Source organism: Thalia democratica, chromosome 3, assembly GCF_965202585.1.
Source record: "Thalia democratica chromosome 3, ktThaDemo2.hap1.1, whole genome shotgun sequence".
Lineage (NCBI taxonomy): Eukaryota > Metazoa > Chordata > Thaliacea > Salpida > Salpidae > Thalia > Thalia democratica.
Window position 1 is genome coordinate 85,949,289 of NC_139167.1, and position 18,889 is coordinate 85,968,177.

General features: G+C 25.0%; 1 protein-coding gene across 1 annotated transcript in view; it reads right to left on the reverse strand.

Annotated features, from left to right (window-relative positions):
* Positions 1 to 493: 493 nt before the first annotated feature.
* The window catches only part of LOC145831470 (putative ATP-dependent RNA helicase DDX49), a 30,551-nt gene continuing 12,155 nt past the window's right edge, over positions 494 to 18,889 (reverse strand). The window contains exons 7-13 of the mRNA XM_082938739.1: positions 16,127 to 16,262; positions 14,997 to 15,056; positions 11,430 to 11,511; positions 11,041 to 11,115; positions 2,246 to 2,352; positions 1,616 to 1,687; positions 494 to 1,016 (exon numbers count right to left, since the gene is read on the reverse strand). Of these exons, the coding sequence (XP_082794865.1) occupies positions 876 to 1,016; positions 1,616 to 1,687; positions 2,246 to 2,352; positions 11,041 to 11,115; positions 11,430 to 11,511; positions 14,997 to 15,056; positions 16,127 to 16,262 (673 nt within the window). The 3' untranslated portion in view covers positions 494 to 875. The remainder of the gene's footprint in view (positions 1,017 to 1,615; positions 1,688 to 2,245; positions 2,353 to 11,040; positions 11,116 to 11,429; positions 11,512 to 14,996; positions 15,057 to 16,126; positions 16,263 to 18,889) is intronic.

Genomic DNA, 18,889 nt, shown 5'->3' on the forward strand with positions numbered 1-18,889 from the left:
TAACCAACTAGTATAAATAAAAATATACCTATAATAAAATTACTAAAAAAACTTAATTAAAACACAAGTTAGTTTTAATAGCATAAAAAATTTCTTATTTCTTTGCTCAAAATTGTTAAGACATTTAATTTTTACTACTCTTATACCAAGCCATTGGCTTTAATCAAAGTGAATATTTTAAAGGTTAACTTAACTCTTTTTAGTAAATTTTAAAAGTTACTTAATAAAGGTTAATAATCTTAAGTTCAAACATTACATGATAAAATAAGGTACTTGGTGCTGAGTAGAAAAGTTTTTAAATACTTTCATACTTCAGCTGAAAAAATATTTAGTAAATAAAATTATGCAACTAAAAAAAACTAATTTTAACATAATAAATAGAACTCATAGAAATGTTCGTAAAACAACTTTTAAGTTTTACACTATAGTTTTATTTTAAAGCTATTTAAACATTGAAATTTTAAAACATAAGTGTGACAATAAACTAAGGAGACAGTTTAAGTATTAAAAAAACTGAAGCTAACTAAACCCAAATATATTTATTATAACCAATAATTACACCAAACAAAAAAAAAAACAATGGTTTCAATTACTTAACGAAAACTTACCTAAAGAACTGACAAACTAGTTCAATAATTTACATCTTTTAAAATAAAAAACCGATTTTTCTAGTAGACATTATCAAACTCATTTTCAGCCTAAAAATTTTAAAATCCAGTTGTTGTTAAAAGCTTAAAAGTGTAGTTGAAACAATTAAAAGAATTAAACATATTAATAAATTTACATGAAAAACTGAAAATCAACTATCTTAAATCTAAAAGTTTAAAAATAATGTTTTACGTAACATTATTCATAGTGAAACTTTAAAAACAATTTTAGTTTCCAGCTGTAGCTTCTTTACTAGCTCCTTCTCCAGCAGCTGCGTTCTTCTTCTTATTCTTGTTCCTCATCTTCCTCTCAGCCCTCTTCCTGTTCATCCTCACTTTCCTCAAACGTTTCGCTTCGGCTTCTGGATCCTGTGAATATTTGAAATAAAGATACGAGTATTTAAAAAACTTGAATTAAGGTATTGAAGTAGATATTGTATTAGTAAAAAAGTCATTACAGAGGTTAGCAGAGGGTTTAAAACCGTTTTTAACTGAAGTTGTAAATGTAAAAACAGATAATCTTTAATCCAAATATTAGTTTATAAAGAACTTTGAATTTTTCAAAAGTTTCATCTGCCAATAGTTGAATCTTTTTCCTAATTTTTAAAAAATATGAAAAAACTACAACTATCAAAATATAAATCGGGCTTTGTTTATACTATTTCAAAACATATTTTAAGTGTTAATTAAAAAAAAAATAATTTAGAGACTTTAAGAACAAACTTTATATATTTTAAAATGAGTGCAACCATTTGTTCAGGGTTTTAAATACTAGATAATATTTCAGATATAAACAAGCTTTGACCTTGGTTTATTAAATGGTATGTATTATTTGAAGCATCAATGTTTTTTAATAACTTATTCAAAAATTAAGTTATAATTTACCTTAACAAACTTGCAAGTTTTTTCCTTAAAATGATTTTTATTGTATTTAATTATTTTAATGAAAACAATTTCAAAATACTTACGATCCCCTTTGCAATCATCGCTTTTCTTTTATTATTTTTTTTCTTTTCACCGAAGTTAGTTTCTTGAAGTTTCTGTAAAATATTAAATTGTATATAAAAACACTGTTTAATATAGCTGTTTAATATTGAAGTTTCTGCTAAGTAAAATATTAAGTTGAATATAAAACATATAATAAAGCATTAAATAAAATTTCATAGAGTACTAAAAAGCAAGTAAAGTAATACAAAAATAAATTAGAGGGACATCTAAGTGATCAAAAATAGGACTTAATTTATTTTAAGCATTTATATACTCAAACCAAAACTCCATAAAAACTTTCTTATTAGAAGAGATAGTTAATCAGGGAGTTAAAAACTGTGTTAAACAGTATAAAAACATCCTTTCATAAAATGAACTTTAGTGACGTCTTTTTCAATTCAAATAAAATTAATAAAAAAAAACTTATTGATTCTGCGAATCTTTTCAGCATATTAACTTTTGCAACGACAGAGGGCTTTAAAATAAAACAAAACAAATAAAATAACAACTAAATACTAACTGCTTCAGCATATCCCTTCAACATGTGAACTTTTGCGACGTCTTTTTTGATTAAAATAACAAGAAATATAAAATAACAACTAAATACTAACAGCTTCAGCATATCCCTTCAACATATGGACTTTTGCGACATCTTTTTTAATTTGTTCTTCATCAACTGCGAGTTCAACAAATTTCTTACCGCTGTATTCGCCCTTATCTGTAAATTAAACTAATCGTTAAAAAATCATTATTATCAGGTAATAAAAAATAACTGCTGGAAAAATTGAATCTAAAACAAATTAAGTTAGAACTTTTTCATCATACTGCCAATGTTGCCGAAACTTACGAATATTTAGGAAAATAAGTTGGCACAGGGTTTGACAAAGTTTAGTATGTTATTGATACCATACATTATGAATAAAAAAATTTATAACAATAAAAAAAGTTATTACACAAAAGTAATTCTGACTCTTTTTTACATTTATTACGGTTTAATTTCAAATTTGTAAAAATAATGGCTCATCAATAAGAAATATATTTAAGTAAATATAAATTTAATAACATTCATGTATCGAAATCACTGTAATAAGTTAAATTTAAAATAAATAGAAATTTTACCAGGAATTGTATAAAAAATATTTTTATTTTAGTACCATCTCAATTTATCGAGTTGGTTCAACTACTGGTTATAAATTTGATACGTAATTGTTTTTTCATTTCAGATACATAACCAGTTAATAGCAATATTGCATTTGATTTATACAAAAACTCTATCAAACTCATGAAAAAAAGTAAAAATCTACAGAAATTAAAATGACGTCACTACAAAACTCAAAAGCAAAAAACTTCAAAAGTTTAATTTTTCAAAGATATATGTTTAGTTTATCAAACAGCAAACTTTCTATTAAATACACACTTTTAACACAACTTAAAGTGTGTATATTAATTGTTATGTATAGTTGTTTATAGTACCAGTCTGGTAATCAGGTTTCAATTTCTAAACATTACAAACTATCACGTAATTGAATATTAGTTAGCAGTAATTAGTATAAAAATTTCAATACTAAATAAAAAATTAAACGACGTCAATAAGTAGCTTTCAAGTTGAAAATTTTAAGTCAAGATTTTTTGAATATTTATGTAGATTTTAACATTTTAGCTAACTCAAGGGTAGGCAGCCTTTTATAATTGAACGAACCTTTATGTATTTAGATAATCAAAATTTAAAAAAATGGCGTTATTTAATAAAAAATCAAATGTTTTTTTATGCACAGCTTTGTAAAGGCTTAAGATCAATGGATAATATAACGCATGTTATAAAATCACTTTTAGTAAATTAATATTCTTTACCTTACAATTATTAATACTGTATTGTTAATATATTACTAGGTTGTTCACCCAGTTTCAAATTCATTGACACCACTGGAAATATGGTAAAGTTTATCACGGGCATTTTTATTTATTTGTATAAAAATCCCGTAGCTTAAATTCTAAAAAAAAATAATGACGTCACTAGACAGTTTTAACGCAAGAATTTTTACTCGATTATTTTTTGAATTTTTATGTTGAGTCAAACATACTGACTACAGCGGTCGGCAGCCTTTTATAACTAACGGGCAAAATTTTCTACAAAAATTGCTCTTTCCGGGCCGTAGTAATTTAAATTAGTGTGGCAGTTAATAATAAAAACAATTTTATAGGAAAAATTGATTGAATTCGCAATAATAAAGTACCAGTAACTACTAACCATTAAAAAAGAGTCTAACTGTAAAGTTTTTACTAAACTACAAAATTATCAAACATATATTAGAAAAAAAAACTCTTTAACTCCATAAAATCAAGTTGTAATTTTACGATAGATATACTTTTTTTTACTTAAAAAGCCTTTAAAGTATACTATAGGTATAAATATCAAAGCACTATATAGTGGTTATAGTTTACAAAAATCTATTTTTTTTTACACTAAATCCTAAGAGCCAACACATTGTTTTACAAAAGGATATTATTTTAAAGTTGTACTGCATGTTTTCAGATATGACTTTATAATAGTTGAGAAAAAATTTCAGTATCAGCTTTTCAAGCTGGCTACAAATTGTCACTGCATTTCCCGGTCATTATAGAAAACACTTGAAATTTTAAGTAAAATAAAAAAAGCTAAAAGAAAATATATTAAAAAAACTAATTGACGTCACTTTGTAACTGTGATGTTAAAATATTTACTCGTTTTTTAAAAATATTTAAACACTAAAGTAAGTTGTTTTAAATTCCGGAAAATACTATTTGGTTTTTTAACTTTCGTGTTTTTAACATTTCAAACCTGATGCAGATACTTGTTTTAAATGTTTAAAAAATTTGTAGAACTTTTTTAGGGACTTTTAAACCACACTTAGTTTGAACCAGTTGAGATAAAAGAGTTAATAAATACAAAAACTTTAGTTCAACAAAAAATAGTCTTTGAAAGCTATTTGTTAGAAAAATGTTTTAATACCAAGCAGGATATTAAAAAGTTTTAACATGAAACTAAAACTCGTCCTAACATAAAATTTCAAGTGTAAAATAACATTAATTAGACTTGTAATATATAAATATGCCAATTCAAACTCATTTACACTGCTAACTATCACTTAATATACAAAAAAAAGTTTGACCTAATATATATTACAATTTTTTTAAACAGCCTTCAAATCAAATATGATTTAATTTTAATCATTATAAAAATAATAAAAGTTACATCGTGGTAAACCTCCATGCAGTAATAAACATTTTTTATTTTCCAGTCCTGACAACTGCTGTAAATTTATATTAATTATCCAATAACCTATATTACATCGTTGAGAGGAGATTTTATACAAAAATTACGAAATCATTTTCTACAATAATTTAAATGACGTCACAACATAGTTGAAGTACAAAACAATCGATCGAAACTATGGACGAATTCTTGAACGTTGAGTGTATAACAATACTAAGTTCAACATACTAATAAAGTTTAAAATTACGCAAATAAACTATTTGGTTTATTATAAACTTTAACTCAAAACATTATAAACGTAAGGCCTAATTTTGTTTTCAAATTTCTTTTAAGTTTGTAGAATGTTTTTATATCATCAATTCTGAATAAGATACTTATAACTAATTAAATTTTATAAGTAAATAATTTTCATTACAACAAAAAATATACGGACAATCTTTGAATGTCTTTTGCTCAAAATTTTATTATCACTTGACAAAACAATTAAAATTTAAATTTGAAACCAAAACTTCTCACCATAAACGTGATTTTTTTATTGACTTATCAAACTTATCAAATCAGTGAATTAAATCAACAAAACATTTACTAATACACTATAACACTTCAAGAGTCTAAACACCTTAGTTTAATGAAATAAAACTATTACCACCATTAAAAAAAACACGTTTGTATATTTTTTAATTATTAAATTTTTGAAAACAGTCTGCAATGCTTTGTCTGTTGCTAAACTTTTATCTTTTGTAAAATGTGATACAAATGAAACCCTCAAGTATTTGTTAAAATTACTATAATATTGATAGTAAACCATATATATATAAATCTTACAGACATTTATTAATGTGTTCAGTTGTATAACATTTACTAGTCAACCTGAATACATATCGATGCATTAAAGATAGCTTTTTTCAAAATTAATAAAGCACACAAGTTAATTAAGCTGGTTTCAAATATGGTGACAAAGAATATAGTTTAATATTTTGTAATCTTTGACTTAGATAATAACCAGTTCGATAAACTGGTTTGAAATATTTTTGCATATGAAATTAAATTTTTCTTAGAACCACCAGTGATAACTTATACAATAAATATGTTTTTAAATTCTGTATAAAAAATTAAATGACGTCACTTCTAAATTTTAAAACAAAAATTACTCAAATTTTTTTAAACAGTTATGTGGATTTTAGCATAACTATAAAGTGCTTAATCTTTATATAAGTCTCTTAAGATTCAAATCACTTCTAAAGTGATGCAGATATTAGCATTTGAAACATTCATAACTGCTACTTTTAACAAATTTAGTTTTGTGAATTGATAAACACTTGGATTTTATATCATTTGGATAGAAAAACTATGAATTGATTTTGAATTAATTTTGTTGGGCTATCTAAAAAATATCAAGCAATATAATGAAAACTTTAATTTTAATTACAAAACATGTTTAATTAAGAAGGTTACTTTAAAACATTTTAAAAATATTAAAAACTCTAAAGAATTCTAAAAAATATATGGTGTCACTGCAGAACATGCTGGTATCAAAATTAAAAATAACTATTTATTAACAAAGTTCTTTCTTTTTACTTTCAAAAGCATTGCATAATTATCAAAAATTTAACTACTAGTTTTCATGACATTTAATAGTACCTTTAGAGTAGTTTGCTAAACATACAGTTAATAAAATAATCTTTTGTTATACACAAACACCAAACATATAAAAAAACTCTTAAAAAATTCTAAAATTTCAATCATAGTTTTTAGTTGATATATACTCTGATAAAACTTTACTAAAAACTAAACCTAATAAATAAAATTTTTTACCGAATGTGTTACATACCTTTGATTAAAACTTTGCTAAATTAAAGTTACTGTAAAGTACCAATTAATTAGAGTTGTTTTGGTTACACACGCTAAAATAAAGTCATTCAATTTATTCAAAAATAAAAATTAGGTAAATAATATTATTTATTGTTTATACGACCTTAAATTTCCAGTATTGCTAACTGGTCTCAAATATTCCACATTTTTTATTCATACAAAGTGAAGGTTTGTACGAAGATAATTTTGATCAATTTATACAAAAACCATGATGCTAAAATTCTATGAAAATTTAAATGACGTCACTTCAAAAGTCAAAGGCAAAAATTTTTACTCGATTTTTTTTTGAACAATCACCTTGAGTTTAATATGGTAGTCTAGTATAAATTTCGGAGAATTTTTTAAATATTTCTTAAATTTCAACTTTTAAACAAGATGCAAATGTTTGAAATTTAAATGTAAAATAAGTTTTTAAAACATTTCAGTAATTTTCGTGAACAGTTATTTTGAACTACCACATGTAAAATAGCAACACTTCGTTACAAACAAACAAAATACTTTATCAAAAATCAAAAACCATTTATTTGAACACCTCTTATGATTACACTATTATAATCTTTGCGATACAATTAAACTTTTAAGAATTAATTGTTGTGATATTTTTATCCTGCTTAATAACAGATTGTTGAATATTTAACAAAATAGTCCACTGGTATACACAAATAGTAACATATAAAAAAACGCTCTTTAAAATTTCTAAAATTTCAATTACAGTTAGTTTTCAATTAGTTTCTTTTTTATTAGAATTATAATAATTTTTAATAGTATTGTTTGTATTTGAAAAATCTTGTACACTATAACTAGATTCAATCAAATTGTAATGACTGAAATTACCAAAAATTATAACTTATGACATATTTTACCAAATGTGCTAACATATTTAATAAAAAATTTCTAATTTAAAGTTACTGTACAAAATCACTTAATCAAACTCGTTTAAAATATATAAGATACTTATTTCCATTTATAATTTTCTAAATCGATAGTTGTACTAATACTCAATCATGTTGCATCAATATGTAAACTTCAAATGTTGCAACCAGTTTTTTTAACTGGTTTAAAAACATTACTATGGTATACACTAACTCTGATTCTTAATCAACTTGTGATCAAGTTATACAAAAGTTATGATGTTAGAATTCTACTAAAATTTAAATGACGTCACTACGAAAATCAAGTGCAAAAATTTTTACTCGATTTTTTTTGAACATTTACGTTTAGTTCAACATAATATGCAATTTTGTCCCCTCGTGCAAATGTGTCTTCGTGAAATATGGTACGCCCGTGCAAATTTGACACCTACCCCAAGTAGACACCATGTGTATAAATCTATCAATAGATAAGACCCTAGAAATCATTAAGCAATATATTTCCAGTGTTAATAACTGGTTTCAAATATTCCACCCTTCTTTAATAAACAAAGATAGTAGTTAGAAGTAATTTTGATCAATTTAAATTTTTGAAATTTTTCATTACAATTATTTTAAGATTAAACTTTCAAACAGGTTAAGCGAGATGCGAATATTTGATTCTGAATATTTAACAAATTTGTAAAACCTTTTAGTAGTTTTCATAAACAGTTATTTTGAAAACTATCACATGTAAAATAGCTTAGTTACAAACTAACATAATAGTTTATAAAAGATCAATAGACCACTTGTATACACAAATAATAAACATAAAAAAAAGCTCTTTAAAATTTTGAAATAAAATAACTTTTATGCATTTGAACGTTAGAAATTTTTTCCTTTGAAAAAGATATAACTAAATTGATTAAATTGTAATGACTGAAATTACTAGAAAAATAATTTATGAAATTTCTCACCAAATATGCTAACATATTTAATAAAAACTGCTTTAAAAATTAGCTAATTTAAAGTTACTGTACAAAACTACTTAATCGAACTCGTTTAAATTACATAAGATATTTGATGACATTTAAATTTTTTTTTATTGGTAGTTGCATTAACGCTCACTCATGTAGTAGTAATACTTAAACTTCAATTATATGCAACCAGTTGAGTTACTAGTTTAAAAGAATTTTATTAAGGTACCACACTATTACTTATATTATTTGTGATCAAGTTATATAAAAATTACGATGCTTAAGTTCTATGAAAATTTAAATAACGTCACTATGAAAATCAAATGCAAAAATTTTACTTGATTTTTTTTTGTAAAAATTTAAGTGAAGTTCAACATAGTAGTCTAGTTTAAATTTCGGAAATTTTTGTTATTTAATAAAAAATGCTTAAAAAATTAGCTAATTTAAAGTTATTGTACATAACTACTAAATCGAACTCGTTTGAAATACATTAGATATTCGATTCCATTTCTAATTCTCTTAAATAATAATTGCATTAATACCCACTCATGCTGTAACAATACTTAAACTTCATAGATATGCAACCAGTTTCTATAACTGATTCTAAAAGATCTACATTGTTATTAACACTTCTTCTAATTCTAAATCAACTTATGATCAATTCATACAAAAGTTACGGTGTTAAAATTCTGTTAAAATTTGAATCACGTCACTACGAAAGTCAAGTGCAACAATTTTACTCGGTTTTATTTAATAACATTCAAGTTGAGAATCTTCTGAACATTTACGTTAAGTTAAAAATAGTAATCTAGTTTTAATTTCAGAGATTTTTGTTTTAATTATCACTAAATTTAACTTGAAAAAGTTTAAATAAAATGCAAGTTTTCTATTCTAAACATTTATAAATTTTGTAAAATATTTTATTAAATTTTGTAAACAGTTATTTTGTAAACCACCACAGGTAAAATAGCAACGCTTCGTTACAACCAACTAAATAGTTAATAAAAAACCAATTAACCATTTGTCAAGAAACATATTTCATTATATTTTCATAAGCTTTACAATACCATCAAAATTTAAGAAATAATTGTCATAATACTTTATACCACGGTTTAAAACAGTTTTTGAATATTTATGACTTAAATAAAATGATCTACTAATATACACTAATAGCAAACATATACAAAAAAACCTTTAAAAACACTAAAATTTCAATCATAGTTTTTGGTTGTGGTATTGCCTTTATTTGAAAAAAGCCTGTATGAAGTATATTATGACAAGATGCTTTAAATCTAAGCATTTTAATGATTGAAAGTTTGGTTATTTAAGTATGTACATGTACAAGACCAATTTATTAACTTCGTTTTAGTTGCATACGCTTAAAAAAAAGACACTTATATAATTAAAAATTGCTACAAGGTTAACTCATAGGACATTACCACAGAGACTTATTAAGTAAAGACGCTACCATTTCTAACGACTGGTTTAAATTATCCAATGTACTTGCCGAAGTTTAATAATTCATTGTAGTTAAGATCAATTTATACAAAAATCACGATGCTAGAATTCTATGAAAACTTTAATGACGTCACTACTTAAGTCAAGTGCAAACATTTTTACTCGTTTTTTTTTTTTGTAATAAAACATTAAATTTAAGTTAAGTTCAACATAGTAGTCTAGTTTAAATTTCAAAAATTTTTAGTTATCTTTTAAAATTCAACTTTAAAACAGTTTAAACAAGATGCAAATATCAGATTTTCAATAATAAAGAAATTTGTAAAACATTTAAGCAATTTTTGTTAATAGTTAACTTTGACCATATGAATTTTAGAGAAAAAAATCATACAAGTATTTTTGAACACGGCCTCTTAAACATTTATTCTTCTGTACTTATACAATAATTTCAATAATTTAATAAAAAATTCTTACAGAAATATGTAAGTATTTACGAAATACTTGAACAATCAAAAAAATTTTAAGTAGAACTTAATTAAAAAACAAAAACATATTTACAGACTATTATGCTTTTTTATTCATTGAAAACGTTCATGATACGATTCACAGACCTAAAATAAAAATAGTTCATTTTGAAAAAATTTTGGTAAACCCATGGTATGACTTGAAATTGTGCATTTATGCATACTAATCACTGATTATATGCATTACATTATATAAAAATTTGTTGCATCGAGAATTTAGTTATAAAACTATGTTATACTCATACTATTTATATTTTTCCGACACAACATTCTTAAATACATTTTGTTCAACATTTGTTAACCCAAGCTTGTCTATTGTATATGCAAGTGTTTTTTAAGTTATATACCAATTTAATAACCAACTATTTTCCAAAACAGTTTGCTCGATATTAGTCGTCCTAAGATGATCTTGGTATGATTTGTAAGATATTCAGTTAATTATTTAGTTATATATTATAATACCACAAACTAACTAACCATTTTTGAAAACAGTTTGTTCGATGTTAATTGTCCTGTGAACATCCATTGGAGCTACCAGGGTCACAGCAACACCTGAAATATAATATTACTTCTATTCAATCTATGAAAATAATTATAACAATTAGATATACTAATTTTACATTTAACAATTTATTGTACAAACAAACAATATATATCATATCTGTATATTCAATGTATTACACATCATTAAATTCATTTTATACATTCAATATAATATTTATATACTTTCTGATACTTTAAATTTAGTGTTGCTTTTTTACAAAAATTTGATTTCCACCATATAGATGTAATACTTTTGATATACAACATTTCTAAAAATTTTTATTAACTTATACTTATTATTACTTTTTATTATAAATTTTTACCTTTCCTCCCGGCCCTAGCAGTACGTCCAACTCTGTGAATGTAAGTCCTCGCTTCACCTGGCACGTTGTGATTTATAATCACCTAAAAAACAAATTATTATAAACAAGCAAGACACTATTAAAATTATTTATTTTATTTAATGTGTGAATGTAAGTCCTCGCTTCACCTGGGACATTGTGATTAATAATCAACTGTAAATGAAGTAAAAAAAATATTTCATTTGGTACTAAAACTACTAATGATAGAATAACAGAGATTTATTTAACTATTTAGTAAAGGCTATGAATCAGACAAGAAAAAAAGATTTATTTTTTTAAAAAATACATATTTTTATTAACTTTGCCAGCTGCAATTTTAAAACACCAAGTTTTGAATTAGGTTTCTGATCATAAGTATTTGATGATACCAGTAATAAAGCACAGGCTAAAAATAAGAATTTTATTACTTTCTGAAAATCCTGTAGTGATTTTAACCACATTTAAGTATATAGAAGTTTTAAAAAGTTGTGGGTAAAATAACTGTATAATATCAGTCTTAAGCTTTGATGCATTAAAAAATACTCTCAACAATATTAGCAAATAAAATTTAAAACAAAACCGGTTTTATTTTCTAATATCTACAGACTTCCAGATCCGAAATTGTAAAATAGTTTTTGAACAACCTGCCACATTTATTATAAAAATTAACTGATGCCAAAGATTAAACTTGCTAAAAATATGAAGTATTTTAAATTTAACATGGATATTTTCGAATTTTTAATGCTTGTGGTATAATTTCACGGCGTTAGCGCGAAGCTCATATATGGATTTTGTAAAGAAAATATACCCTAATTAATGCCCTGTACTAGAAAATTGATTTTGAATGAATAATTTACAAGTTTGAAATGATGCCACCTTAACATTGGCTTAAAATTAATTCAATTACTAGTTTCACCCATTATTTTAACAGATACTCCAATTTATACGAATTAAAAAATTCTCGCGCTTGTGTGTAAAACTGTATGACGTAAGTAAAAAGCGTTTTAATAAACAACCATGAATATTACAGTAGACTACCGCTTAAGTACGCACTTTTTTGGTACGCACACCGTCTTAAGTACGCACTTATCCAGGAAGACAAAAAAAATTCTAAATTTTTTATATTTTTTTTATGAATTTGCCTAAATTTTTAATCATCAAGTTTTTGTATCATCAAACTGTATGACGTAAAAAAAAATATAATATAAAATAATAAATAAACAACCATGAATATTGCTTGACACAGGCTTTTGCGCTGGCCATAAAGAAACACCTTTTTGATAGTAAACAATACTCTATACTAAAATGATAGATTTTGAATGAATGTTTTCTCGCAAGTTTAACATGATACCAGTTTCGCACTGGCATAAAATTTAATTTGGATTACAGCTGCTTATTAATAGCAACAGATACTTTTAAATATACGAGTTTAACAATCTTGCGCTTGTAAGCAAAACTGTATGACAAAAAAGCTCAAAAGTACTTTAATATTGAATAATACTAGCTTTTGCGCTGGCTGTTAAGAAAGTTCTTTTTGATAGTAATAGATATACATTAAGATAGTTAAATGTACAGGAATTCTTAAAACGTGTGGTCGTGAATTAGTTTTAGGAAAAGCTAGGAAGCACTGTTGTTTGTGAAAAATTTTTTATTACAAATGTGTGTTTTTGCCAAATTTTGCACTAGCTTAAAATTTGAATTTAAAAAATAAACATCGGTATGAACATGTTGTTCAGTTTTATCAAACATGCTTGAATGTAACTTTTTTTTTGGTTTTTAAAACTATACAGCGTCACTATGAAGCTAGATGCATTTTAAAATTCACTTCTTAAAAAAAAAACTTAAAACTTTATAATAACCATTTTGAAGACTAATTTAAGAGGTTTAAAATTTATGAATTAGACTTTAACCTTAAAAACAAAAAAAACTGCAATTTAAATTAAATAAATTTTAACAATACAAATTGTGTAGAATGTTTTCTTACACGAATTTTAGAACACATGTACATGACTTCGTCACAAGTTAAATTTTTAACAGTTTTTTAGTAAATTTTTTTATAATTTAATAGCTAGTCGAAACTTATTTTTTAACAAGCATTGCCAACCTTTTTTTTTAATATGTCCTCTGTTATCTGAATCGTAATAAATCTTAATAGACGATTAACATGTTGAAACACGAAGTTTTTTCTTTTTGGAAGGAAAAGTTAAACAAAAAGCCATTTGAAAAACACTTAAATAATTTACGTAGAAGTGAACAATTAATAAAACTGTGAAGAATATTCAAAACTAAATGATCAAGTTCCAAATAGATGATTGGCAATGAACAGCTTAAGATGTATTTTTTTAGTTTAGCTGATAGATTTGTCATAAATTTAATACATGTCAGGTTTTTGAACTGGTTATAAACTTCAATTAAATTTTTTAACTTTATTTTTTCTTACTGTTTACCATACTTTATTAAAAATTAATTTAATTTTGCTTGGATTCGCCTTTAAAGCTATGTGACATCAACACATTGTTTAGATGTTACTTGTGTTATCAAATAGTCATGATTATAAGCCATTACCAGTTGTTTCTGGCTTAAAATTATAAAGATCCTGAACATATAGATTTCTTAAATTGTTTCTAAACCATACTCATTTATATACAAAATTTAAAAACATGTGTTTGTGATTAAAACTGTATGACGTATGTAAGAAGCTCGCATGCACTTTAAATAAAAGACTTTACTTCACAAGAAATATAAACCTTTGTAAAAATGATTTAAATATTTTTTCTAAAACTAGTTGTTCGGTCAGCTCAAGGGCCGGCAAACTGCAGCACTCGGAACAAAAAAACTTGCCATTAACACACTTATAACTTCAGTACAAGTAAAAGTGAGATTATTGTAACATATATTCTAGAAATTGTGCTGAATTTAGTTCGTAGTACTAATAAGTGGTTAAAAACGATTGTTTCATTACCATTTTGCTTTTTAAAACAATTTTTATTTTAATTTAAGCAAATATTAGAAACTGCAGCCTGTATTTTTAATTAAGTATGGTCAGATTTTTTTTTATTAAATATGGTCTTATCAAAGTCATCGGTTTTGTAACAAAATTGCAATCATTACTTATGCTAAATGAAAATGTGTTAAAATTTTTCAATTATTAAAATAAATTTACGGCAGAAAAATTAAAACTTTATTAATGTAACATAGAGGGCTTAAGTGGGAAAAATTTAACCAAATCAAAACGAGAAAATTGCAGTTAATATTAAATTAAAGAGTTGACCAAAAACATTCCAGTTTAAGTTACAAAATAGTAATTTAACTACATAAATACCTGTTGAGCTACCACAGCAAGCTTATCAACTACAACTTAAACAATCAATTGTGAGTTGAACAACTAATTTAAATTAAATTCAGTAGGGTTATAACATTAGTGGCTTATAAAGTAGAGCTTATAGATAAATTTAACAAAATTAATTACATGACGTTAAAACGATAAAATGAATAACTTAAGCAATATTGTGAAAATTAAAAAAATAAATAATAAATTTAAATAAATACCTGTACGGCTGGGATGTCCAACCCTCTTGACGCGACATCTGTGGCTACCATTATTTTCACCTGTTTATTTTATTTAGTATAATTATAAATAAGAGATAAATATACAATTTAAATTTAACAAGTTCTTTATATTTAACAAGGTTTGATATTATTTCCACCTGTTTATTTTATTTATTACAACGGTATATTATATTAAAGTAAGCATGCAATTCTTTTTTAACCTGTTTAATTAATGTATTGTTATAATTAAATTATTTGAACCTTTTCATTACACTTGATAAAATTAATATTGCATATCAATAATCAAGGCGTTAAATAGAATTAAACAAGCAAAGCTCATTTGAAAATAAAAACCGTATCTACATACTAACAGCTTTACAGAGTTAGAAATTTGGTACTTAACTCTGTAGAAGTTATAACTCTGTAGAGCTGTTTACATTTATGAGCAGCGAGACATCCTCAGTAAATAAAATACTTGCATACAAAAATATAGTTTTTAATAAAATACAAGCACGATAGCAACCTGTTCGCTTTTTGACGTCATACTATGTAACATAACACAGTCTGAATATTTAAAAAATAATAATATATAGTAACCAAAAAATAGCATAAAAAAGTAGTTTTTAATAACATCTTGTACAAATAAACAACAGCAACCTGTTTGCATTTGAACGTCATACTATGTAACATAACACAGCCTGAACATTAAAATAAACATAACAATTATTACCTGTTCGCTTTTGAACCTTCTCAACGAGTTGAACCGGTCTTTCTGCTTCATGATGCTGTGAAGTATGACGCAATAATATAATAAACACAATAATTATTACCTGTTCGCTTTTGAACCTTCTCAACGAGTTGAACCGGTCTTTCTGCTTCATGATGCTGTGAAGTATGACGCAATAATATAATAAACACAATAATTATTACCTGTTCGCTTTTGAACCTTCTCAACGAGTTGAACCGGTCTTTCTGCTTCATTATGCTGTGAAGTATGACGCGATAATATAATAAATATAATAATTATTACCTGTTCGCTTTTGAACCTTCTCAACGAGTTGAACCGGTCTTTCTGCTTCATTATGCTGTGAAGTATGACGCAATAATATAATAAACACAATAATTATTACCTGTTCGCTTTTGAACCTTCTCAACGAGTTGAACCGGTCTTTCTGCTTCATTATGCTGTGAAGTATGACGCAATCCAGCTTCGCCTCCAAAACGTTGTTCGCCCCGTTGAAGATCCTTCCTAGTAGTTCACAGTTTCTGTGAATTAAACTATTTTAGTTTAATTTAATTATTTAATTTAATTATTTAATTTAATTCTGTAAGAAATATTTAAATTTTAGTTTGTCTTATAATCTATTGAAGATTCATCCTAATAATCGTAGTTGAAAATAAATATTTTTTTTTAATTAGAAACATCTTATATTAAAAGACGAAATTTTTATACATTTAACATCTATAGTTCTTATAGTTTATTTACAACCAGTGCACTGAACTGGCTTTAAAAGATTGGAGGCAATTAATAATTGATATTTAATAACACGTAACCAGAGTTTCATTGATTTATACAACTTTCAAAAGTTAAAATTTAGATTTTAATCATATGACGTCACTACAACTTTTTCGTGCAATTTTGTTCAAAACAACTAATTTTGTCATAGATTGGGCTTAAAACAAATTGAAAAAATAATAACATAATTTGCAATATAAAACTTTTCCTGCACAGAAATAAAATTATATCAATACGTATTTTTATTTTGTTTAATTTTTCACCTTTAAGAGATTCAAAATATGATAAAACAACATAATTTGTTTTCTATAGTACGAAATTTGGAAGCTTATATGAAAACAACAAATTTTGAAAAATAGGAAAAAACAAAAAGGTCTTATTGACTTGGTTTTTAAAAAGTCTACTGCCTAAGCATGCGCTTTTTACTATCGTTTTTATTCTGGAAAAAAGTGTCGATTAAAAATTTACTTTGTTAGAGCTTAAAGTTCCTGTGTTACATTCAAAGTTTTGTCAACTTGCTACGTAGAAATTTAATCTTTTGTTTTACATTCCGATTAATTACTCAAATTAAAAGTATAGAACAGAATTGAAGAACAAAGAAAAGAGATTTTGTTAGATTAAGAAACAACGTTGGCTAACTAGCACAAGACGTAATAATTTCAAAAAGTTATGCATGGTAGATTGCTTAGTTTAAACAGGGGATATCGACCTCTTAATTTAAACGATAGAAAAAAAGTTTATTAGTTTTTTTATTGCAACACAAGCAGTGTTGGCAAAACTTATAGCTGTTGTATAAGAATTGGCATGTATTTACTTAAAGAAAAAATATATACATAAGTTATGGCGACTATAGAGTATAAAATTCGGGCCAAAAGACTTTAAAACGCTTGAAAAGTAAAATTATGAGTTTGTTTAGAGCAGGTTTTTTCAAAGGAGGCGACATCACCCATTTGGTTCGGCAAAACTATTGATTTATCCTAGAAATTAGAAGTTTCAATGGACAAATATGCATATTATTAAAAGTACTAATGCCTGTATATATATATATGCTAACTTGAGTGGGGGAATAGTATTTTTAAGACATTTGAAAACATAAAAACTATATCGTGTACTATTTTTCTAGTTAAGTAATAATAGTACTTCATAACACAAAACGATTTTTTCAAGATGTAATTTTGCAATATCTGTAAGCATAGTTTGGTGTACTGACTTGATTAGAGTAAAATATTTGATTATTTGAAAAATAAAAAGTTCTTACAAACAACTGCCTAGTCTGTAAACTATTTTTATGAAAACAATTTTGAAAAAAGTACTTTTGATTTATTGTTCACTTAAAAAACTTTATTTTTAGGTAAATAGAATATTCAACTTATTTTCAGCAGCTCTATTCTAACTTGCAGCTTAAACGCAAAATTAACATTTAAATAGCAACTTTGATGATATTGGTGTAAAACTTTCTGAATTTTTTCGCAGTTAGAAAAAAGTTTCATTACCAATCCCACACGTCCTTTTATCAATAACAATACCAGTCAATTAAACTGGTTACAAATATTTAATCAATTCATGTTTACACTCAAACATACAATAAGTTTTGAACTTTAAATGTTTTATACAAACTTTGAAAACAAAAATTCTAGTTTAAAATTTGTGACGTCACTTTTTATTAATAATATTTTACAAATTTTAAGTCTACATGAAAATTTGTAAAATATTATCATTACATCTTCACTTTCTTACATTTTCACACTGGTTTGTAGTAAATTCAAATCGAAATTCATACCAGCAATTTTTGATTAAGTACTTTTTCCGTAAGAATGAAACTTCTATAACAACAATTTATGTTTGTTTAACTCTTCACTTTTGAAGGTTTAATAAAGTCAGTCAAAAACAGAATATTCTACTTAATATACTTGATTTTGCCACGCTTTTCAGCAAAAAAGCCAGCTTGAGTGACCAAAAACTAGTATGAGTTAGTAAAAAATAAATAGTATAAGCTAAGATCCTAAAAATAAAATGTTACAATCTTAAGTACTTAAAAAGTACAAAAATGATAAAAAACGATATTAAAAAAAAATCTTAATATTGATTTGAAAGTGAAGCCTAAGATTTAGAAAGACTAATGAGCTATAGTGAAAAATTCAAACAAGCCTGAGTCATCCACAGTTTTACAAAAAAGTTTAAAATAGTTGGAAAAAATAAACTAGCTTGAGTTATGCTGAGTGTGTCGTAACCCAGTAGTATAATACCTTGGAAATTTAAATAACAAATATCATTTTTAGGAATAAAAATAACAAAAAATAAGACTTTATATTACCTTACAAATTTTAGTGAATACAACTATTTAGAATTTGAGATTATTTCCACATTATCAAAAAGT